General features: G+C 39.6%; 1 protein-coding gene across 1 annotated transcript; it reads right to left on the bottom strand.

The window, feature by feature from the left end:
* Positions 1 to 452: 452 nt before the first annotated feature.
* Positions 453 to 2,414, bottom strand: LOC148724058 (uncharacterized). The gene has a single exon (XM_088733941.1). It carries the CDS (start codon positions 2,267 to 2,269, stop codon positions 1,418 to 1,420), a length of 852 nt encoding a protein of 283 aa, XP_088590067.1. The 5' UTR covers positions 2,270 to 2,414; the 3' UTR covers positions 453 to 1,417.
* Positions 2,415 to 9,371: the final 6,957 nt, after the last annotated feature.

Raw genomic sequence — 9,371 nt, 5'->3', positions numbered from 1 at the left:
CGTCTTCAAACAATAATGTGTCTTTTTGAAAAACAGGAAGAGCAATCAATGACGTTAGTGTGTTTTCGGTTCGATATTGTTGAGGAGTGCAAAAATAAAGGAGCGTTTTAAGATTTTACAGTGCGACGTGGACGAGATCATAGTCACCTTTGGCATAGATGCAGTCTCATATCGAAGCCGCAGAAAAGCAGGACTACCTCCTTACAATGCAAAACCACTCTTGTGTGACTTGTACACTTCCACACTTTATTGAAAGCAACAAACATCTCTCAGTGATACATGCTTCAGATTCTTGCGCACAAGAAGCCTTTGCTTTAAAGAAAACACTTTTACGATCTCCTGAAGCTATCAAATATTGACAATCGATGGAAGAAGTTTAAACTTCGTATTTATGCAGACTTGACCTTTAAAAGCCAAACATTCTACAGCAACGGTATCAATCTATGATGCTACAGGTATATCTTGTTTTGACGAGCACTTAGGGTGAGTCAAAATACAAACAACGAGTTATTTACCATTCAATTGCTTTATTTCATGAGTATTTCTTAAATCAGTAAAGGTTTCTTAAAACTTTTGACAATAAAAATCAACTGTAAAAACGACATTTCGACCACACTTCACGGTCATTTTCAAGTGAATGGCAAAACTGAAACAATGAATGCATAGATGCGTGTAAGAAGTATAAAAAATTAGGCACGTGTAAACGGACAATAAAAACTTACAAAGAGAATAAACGATTAAAAGCTAATTAAAAACCTTTGCACCCGTTGAGAGAAGGCTCAGTTCTTTACTAAAAAACATTTCGTAGACTAAACGGTCAAAATTGTTTGTGCACTTCTTTAACACGCTAAAACTATTGTAACATCTTTTTGAGCCAGAGAAACATGGTTCGTTATTAAAAGTTGTCACTCAAAATAGGAATGGGATGAACCGACAAACCAGAAAAGCACGGCAACAATATAACACTAGCTCCGCGCAATTTGGGAAACCGACCCGCGTAGAATACATGTTCCGCGACTGAATATATGTTTGAAAGAGCAAAATTCAAGTCTTTCAGATTTTCATGTAAGTGGTCGTCAAGGATCGGCGCTTCATTGTTGTTTAAAGGGAAGTATTAATCGCTCCATCTGATTTTCTTATACCAAGGACTGGTTTGTGAGGTCTGACTGGAATAAGCTTCCTTTATCAAATTTCAGTATCATTTACAATCTTTGATCTCCTGTAATATATGAGCTCAGCAAATACTCACCTATTGCAACATTGATTTGATGCGTGATTGAGTCTCTATGCAAGCGATTTCAGCCAGTGAGTGTAATTTCACAGGTTCTGGTCATATGATGAATTCATGGCCGGTTGAAACGTGTGATCTTTAAAAAATATTAAACGTAGCAACGACGTCAGCGTTTTCGAAAAGCTGCTATTTTCGATTTGGAATGTTGTAGATGGGGAATTCTACGGTAGAAATTAAAAATGATAATAAAAGTAAAATAGAATGAAAAAAAAGGCAAATGATAACCACAAAGAATAAAGGCGGCTCACGTTCACCAAGCTCAGGCTCACGTCCATCAGGCTCGGGCTCGGGTCCATCAGGTTTGTCTGTCTTGTAAATGCTATAGGTAGCCTCACTGCATCCAACTCCTTTCCAAAGCCCTTCCACTGATCTGGTTGTACCTTGAAAGTCGAAGACCAGTTCATATGGCACTTCCATTTTAGCTTCCTCTACAGTCGCTCTGGCAACTTGTGTGCAATGTGCGGGAACAACCAGATCGAACTCGTACGATTTCGTAATGGTTTTGTTGATACACTCTTGAAAAAATTGATTGTGCGAGAAGTCAAAAGAAAGTTGACAGCTAATTTCTCCAACGCCTGGAAAGCCAGCACTAAAATTCGATCCGATTTTGTAGTTAAAGTTGACAGTGTGTTTAGTGGAAACTGTTTTCCCTTTAGTTGCCATGAAAGTGAACTTCATCGTTTGTGCTACATCACCCTTGTTTTCCATTTCCATCCTCGAGACCACTTGTGGCGTCTTTGATATTAATCTTGCCTTATCCTTGATAAACTTCATATCGATTATCGTGACATTACCGTGTATAAGTTCAAAACAGTCGTCAAGTTCTTCCTCCGTCTGATTTCTCTCTTCACTTGAGCCAAAAGATGAGAGGAAAGCTAAAGAGGCGGCAGCTTTTCCTATTCTTTTTATGTTTTTGGCTAAATTTTCCGATATCTCTTGTTTTCCTCTTGAGATAAGACTTTTGTAGTGATGTTCCATGTTGCACTTTTGATAACCAGCAGGGCCAGCGTATTTTGCATTTTTCCAGAACTGTATTTTAATCCGTTTGCATTTTTCAAAGTTTACTCTATGTTTAACGGCACTTGTCAGCAACGACTTGATTTTTTCACAAGTCTTTTCCGATAAGAACCCCCTGCATATGTCTGTGAAGGAACTGAAGCGGTGTTCTGCGTCACTCACGGTATCTGTCTCCGACTCTTCTCGCTTGCGAAGTAATAATAATAATAATAATAATAATAATAATAAAATCTTTATTACCGTGTCAATGTATTTAGCTCATAGAGCTAATTGGGGACACCTACTTTTACTAAATTAATAAAAAAAACTATGTACAGTATCATAATAAGTAACAATACAGCCGATAAACTATGCATTAAAATTTTAAAATATTTAGAAAGTGCTTTAACACAACATTCTCCTTCATTTTTAGCGTACTCTTTCAATTTCTCCGCAGCGTCTTTTGGAAGTATATTCAAGGGTCCACCAAAGCTTGGCGTTGGCATTGCTGTTATTGGGAAGCAATCAGCTAGTGATACATCAGCAACAAGGTTGAAGCCTTTTCTTATGATAGCAAATGAGAGTAGAACCTCATTGGTCGTTAGGTGCAGATGAAATGAATATCAGTGAAACTTCAGCTGGCCTATATTATGATGAACTTTCTGTTACGGGTCACCAGGTATACAAGCCCGGACAGGTTTAAAAGCTCTTGGACGTGAGTTCTCAACATACATGCCTTAGGCTAAATCACTTGCAATGCAAGACCACCTTTAGAAAGTTTAGATTTCGCCTTTAAACAATCTATTAAGCAGTTTAGGCTTTGCAAGACAGAGCATGTTGAATTTTTAAGCGGAAGAAATATTTCTAGGAACACCAGGACGTCCTCGAAGAAAGTTTGGGCCATAAATCCGGACAGAAAATAAGAGGTTTCCATAAATTACAGTTAAGCAAGAGGCTGGCAGTTATTGAGTTCAGGCATGTGAACAACAAGGATTAATGTATCTCGGTGAAAAACAGAAAGACCAATGACGTCAGTGCTTTTTCGGTCCCACATTGTTGAGGACGGGAAGCTAAAACGCAAAAATAAAGGAGCGTTTTAGGATTTTACAGTGCGACGTGGACGAGATCATAGTCACCTTTGGCATAGATGCATTTTCGAATCGAAGCTTCAGAAAAGTAGGACTACCTCTTTACAATGCAAAACCACTCTTGTGTGACTTGTACACTTCCACAGTTTATTGAAAGCAACAAACATCTCTCAAAGATACATGTTTCAGACTTGTGCACAAGAAGCCTTTGTTTTAAATAAAACACTTTTACGGTCTCCTGAAGCTATTAGATATTGACAGTCGATGGAAGACAGGATGGGCGCTTCATTGTTGTTTAAAGGGAAGTATTAATCGGTCCATCTGATTTTCTTATAACAAGGACTGGTTAGTAAAGTCTGTCTGGAATAAGCTTCCTTGATCAAATTGCGGTATTAATTACAACCTTTCACCTCTTGTACTCACTTTTTGCAATATTGATTTGAAGTGTGACTGTGACTCTTTACAAGCAATTTCAGCCAATGTTCCGGTCATATGATAAATTCATGGCCGGTTCAAACGTGTGATCTTTAGAAAACATTAATCGTAGCAACGACGTCAGCGTTTTCGAAGAGCTGCTATTTTCTGTTCGGAATGATGTGAAAGGTAAGCTCCACCGTAGAACTGAGTTAAAAATAATAATAGTAGTAAAATAGATAGACAAAAATGCAAACGATAAAAAATAAAATGATTCGCCATTTAGGTCCTTCAGGTATCTCTTCAATGGTATAGGTAGCCTCGCTACATGCAATTCCTTTCCAAAGCCCTGTCACTGATCTCCTACTACCTTTAAAGTCGAAGACCAGTTCGTACGGAACTTTGAATTTAGATTAATATACGGTGGCTCTTGCAACCTGTGTGCAATGTGCGGGAACAAGCAGGTCGAATTCGTACGACTTCTTTATGGTTTTATTTATGCATTCTTGAAATGAGTGATCGTGTGAGAAGTCGAAAAAAAGTTGAAAGTTAATTTCGCCAATTCCTGGAAAGCCAGCTTTAAAAATCGCTCCGATTCCATAGTTAAAGTTGACAGTGTGTGTGGCTGAACCTGTTTTCCCTTCAGTTACCTCGAAGGAGAACTTCATTGTTTGAGCGACACCACTCTCGTTTTCCATTTTTCTCTCCGAGACCAATATTGGCCTCTTTGATATTATTTTTGCCTTATCCACGATGAACTTCATATCGATTATGTTGACATCACCTCGTATAAGTTCAAAAAGGCCGTTAAGTTCTCTCTCCTTCTGATTTGTCTCCTCTCTTGAGCCAAAAGACGAGAGGAAAGCTAAAGAGTCGGCCGCTTGTCCCATCATTTTTATGTTTTAGGCCAATTTTTCCGATATCTCTTGGTTTCCTCCTGAGGTAAGACTTTTGTAGTGATTTTCCATGTTGCAGTTTTGATTATCAGCCGCGCTGGCGTACTTTGCGCGTGTCCAAGGCAATTCAGCGCGTTTACCTTTTTTTTAATTTGCTGTATATTTACTGGCACTCGTCAACAACGCCTTGATGTTTTCACAAGTTGTTTCTGATAAGAATCCCTTGCATCTGTCTGTGAAGGAACTGAAGTGGTGTTCTGCGCCACTCACGCCATCTGTCTCCGACTCCGTCTCGCGGCCATAGTTCTCTTACACAACGTTTACCTTCATTTCTTACGTACTCTTTCAATTCCTCCACAGCGTCCTTTGGAAGTATATTCGGTTCATCAACACTTGGAGTTGGCATTGCTATTATTAGGAAACGATCAGCTAATGATACATCAGCAATAAGATTGAAGCCTTCTCGTAGATGACACGAGCATCAGCGAAACTTCAGCTGGCCTATGTTATGATGGACCTTATGTTGCGGGCCGCCAGGCATAAAAGCTTATTTACAGGTTTAAAAGCTCTTTGACGTGAATTCTCAACACGCATGCCTTTATAGCTAAGTCATTTACGATGCAAGACCGCGTTTCAGTTTAGATTTCACCTTTAGACATCATGTTAATCAGTGTGGGCGTTGCAGTATAGTGAGCACGTTAAACTTCTAGGCGGAAGAAGTATTTCCAGGAATAATAGGACTTATTACACGACTCAGGCAGTCAGAGGGCCAATAACTAAAATTAACCAATCAAAACGCTCTATTTCTGGTCCAATATATTCTAAGTATTGGACCGGGCACTGTCCAGAATGGTCCCGAATGATACCGCACTTGTGTCCCTTTGGACTTCAGTCGTATAATAAATCTCTTATTAACCAAGCTTGCTCGGGACCGTACTGGAAGAATATCGGCCCTCGGTCTTTTATGTAGGGACCTCGCTGCGCTCGGTCCGTACTGTCAAGACCTCGGGCCGACATTCTCCCAGTACGGCCCTCGCGCTTGGTTAATAAGATATATGTCCTCGAAGGAAGTTTGGGCATAAATCCGAGCGGAAAATAAGAGGTTCGGTAGCTTAAAGTACGGAGATTTTTTAAAATAACACATCGCCTGATAAATTTTAAACCGCAATAATTATCGGCAAGTGGTTGGCAGTTATTGCGTTCCGGAATGCGAAGAACAAGGATTTAATGTAAAACGGTAAAAAACAGGAAGAGCAATGACTTCATAGTATGTTTTTGGTCCAATCATGTTGAGGACGGGGAACCAGAACGCAAAAATAAAGGAGCCTTTTAAGATTTTACAGTGCGATTTGGACAAGATCATAGTTATCTTTAGCATAGATGCAGTCTCGAATCGAAGCTGCTGAAAAGCAGGACTACCTCTTTACAATGCAAAACCCACTCTTCTGTGACTTGTACACTTGCACGCTTTATTGAAAGCAACGAACATCTCTCAGTAATACATGTTTCAGATTCTTGTGCACAAGTAGCCTTTGTACGGTCTCCTGAAGCTATTGACCACTTTCATAAATGGCTGCCGGATTAATATTCTTTTGTTTATATTTAAATTAGCCCTACTGGCCTCGTTCTACAGTACAAAATTCAAAAGAATACATTATCTCAAGCGAGGCCAGTAGGGCTAATTTAAATTTAAACAAAAGAATATTTATACGGCAGCCATTTATGAAAGTGGTCTATTAGATATTGACAATCGATGGAAGGCGTTTAAGCTTCTTATTTATATACTTGACTTTTAAAAGCCAAACACTCTATAACAACGGTATCAATCCGTAATGCTACATGTATATCTTAGAAGATGGCTTGGTATGTAGTATCGCTAAGTAACTTCAAGAGTTAATTGAGCCGTATTTTGACGAGCACGTAGGGCGAGTCAAAGTACGAAGAACGAGTTACTTACAATTCAACTGCTTTATTTCATGCGCATTTCAGTAAGGGTTTTTGAAAATAAAAATCGACAGTAAAAACGACATTTCGACCACACTTCAGTCATTCAAGTGAATGGAAAAACTGAAACAATGAATACATAAATGCGAGTAAGAAGTATAAAAAATTACGCAGGTGTAAACGGACAATAAAAAGATACAAAGAGAATAAACGATTAAAAACTAATTAAAAACCTTTGCACACATGAAGAGAAGGCTCAGTTCTTGAATTAAAAACATTTCGTAGACTAAGCAGTCAAATCACAGGCGGCCCAAGCTCTCTTTGAGAACCACACAAGGAACACAATTTGCATATTTATAAGGATTTGTATGGGATTTTCTACAAGATATCCACAGAGATGGTTAAAAGTGAAAATATTAAATAAAAATGGCTTACCTTGTTCCATACGTGTGTTGTTTGCTCCTGGTTTCGTTATTTTACCGATTTCACTTGATTTAAGTGGTTTTTTTTTAATCCTGGTTTTCTACCACATAAAGAGAAGACAAGGCCAAACACTTTTGTCTGGACAGCCTGCCGAACGAAGTAAAAAATCCCAAGCTAAAATGTACTCACGGTCACAAATCCACCGCAGAATTCAAGGGCAAAGGTTGATCTTTCATTTCAATTTTCTAGCCACACAATCTCAGCCCGGCGATCGGCGCCAGGCGGTTCTTCGTGTCCTCAGTGAAACGCTAAAACGACGGTAGACGTCAGCGTACATTTGAAGCACGACACAACGACCGTTGAAATCGGCCTGGTAACCTCGTCATGTTGACAAACCAAGACTCGCGGGGCTACTAGACCTCAACTTGTCAACAAGACTTCTTGTACAACCCGGGGTCCCCTCAGGTCGGACCTACAATGTACCATTGTCTCAAGCACCCAATCAAAACCACGCAGTATCTTGGTTACATGTGCGAAATTTTTGCAAAACTCGGAGGAAACCCAGGAAGAAATGTAGCCGTTCAACTTGTTGTTTCTTTTCAATCATGCAAGTATTTGAATTGGTTTACGTTCGGGGACCAGAGTCAAATAGTGGACTTTGCGTTTGAAGGTCACAATTTATTGATTACTGGCCAGGCTGGCGTTGGTAAAAGCGAGGTCGTAAAAGTATTTATTGGAAAGGCGAAACGTGCTGGAAAGAAGATCGGTGTGATATGTTCGAGCGGCATTGCTTGTCAAGTGTATGATCGCGGCGTTGCGTCCACTGTTCATTCGTTTTATGGCTTATCCACGGCAGAATTACCTTGGCGACAATTGATTGATCGCTCGGCTGAAAATTCCGTAGTTCGAGACCGAGTCAAAGGCCTCGACATAATTGTGTGGGACGAGGCCAGTATGTCATCCCAGAGGATGTTGTTGACAAGTTGAGGTCTAGTAGCCCCGAGAGTCTTGGTTTGCCAACATGACGAGGTTACCAGGCCGATTTCAACGGTCGTTGTGTCGTGCTTCAAATGTACGCGGACGTCTACCATCGTTTAAGCGTTTCACTGAGGGCACGAAGAGCCGCCTGGCGCCGATCGCCGGGCTGAGATTGTGTGGCTAGAAAATTGAAATGAAAGATCAACCTTTGCCCTTGAATTCTGCGGTGGATTTGTGACCGTGAGTACATTTTAGCTTGGGATTTTTTACTTCGTTCGGCAGGCTGTCCGGACAAAAGTGTTTGGCCTTGTCTTCCCTTTGTGTGGTAGAAAACCAGGATAAAAAAAACCGCTTAAATCAAGTGAAATCGGTAAAATAACGAAACCAGGAGCAAACAACACACGTATGGAACAAGGTAAGCCATTTTTATTTAATATTTTCAATTTTATCCATCTCTGTGGATATCTTGGAGAAAATCCATACAAATCCTTATAAATATGCAAATTGTGTTCCTTGTGTGGTTCTCAAAGAGAGCTTGGGCCGCCTGTGGTCAAATTTGTTCGAACAATTCTTTAAAACGCTAAAATTCTTCGCAAGACCTTTTTGAGCCAAGGAAACATGGTTCATTATTAAAAGTATAGTCATTTAAAATACGAACACGATGAACTGACAAACCAGAACTGAGTACGGCCGATAAATAATAACACCAGATCCGCGCAATTTGTGAAACCGACCCGCGTTGAATATATGTTCCGAAACCGAATTTATGTCTAGAAAAGCAAACTTTAGGTCTTTCAGATGTTCTTTTGAGTGTTCGTCAAGGATAGGCGCTTCATTGTAGTTTAAAGGGAAGTATTAATCGGTCCATCTGATTTTCTTATACCAAGGATTGGTTCGTAAAGTCTGACTGGAATAAGCTTCCTTCATCAAATTTCAGTATTATCTACAATCTTTCATCTCCTGTAATATATGAGCTCAACAAATATTCGCTTTTTGCAATATTGATTTGCTGCGTGACTGTGTCTCTATGCAAGCGATTTCAGCCCCAAGTGAGTGTAATATCACAGTTTCCGGTCATATGATGAATTCATAGCCAGTTGAAACGTGTGATCTTCAAAAATATTAAGCGTAGCAACGAAGTCAGCGTTTTCGAAGAGCTGCTGTTTCCGCGGTTTGGAATGTTGTAGATGGAGAGCTCCACTTTAGAAATTAAAAATGACGATTAAAGCAAAATAGAATGAAAAAAAACAAAAAACAAATGATAATCACAAATAATAAAGGAAAATTAATGGGTTGCCATTCATCTTGTTTAGGTCCGTCATGCTCCTGTCTCTTCAATAG

Source organism: Stylophora pistillata, chromosome 9, assembly GCF_964205215.1.
Source record: "Stylophora pistillata chromosome 9, jaStyPist1.2, whole genome shotgun sequence".
Classification (NCBI taxonomy): Eukaryota; Metazoa; Cnidaria; class Anthozoa; order Scleractinia; family Pocilloporidae; genus Stylophora; species Stylophora pistillata.
This window is presented reverse-complemented; position numbering and strand designations above follow the sequence as displayed.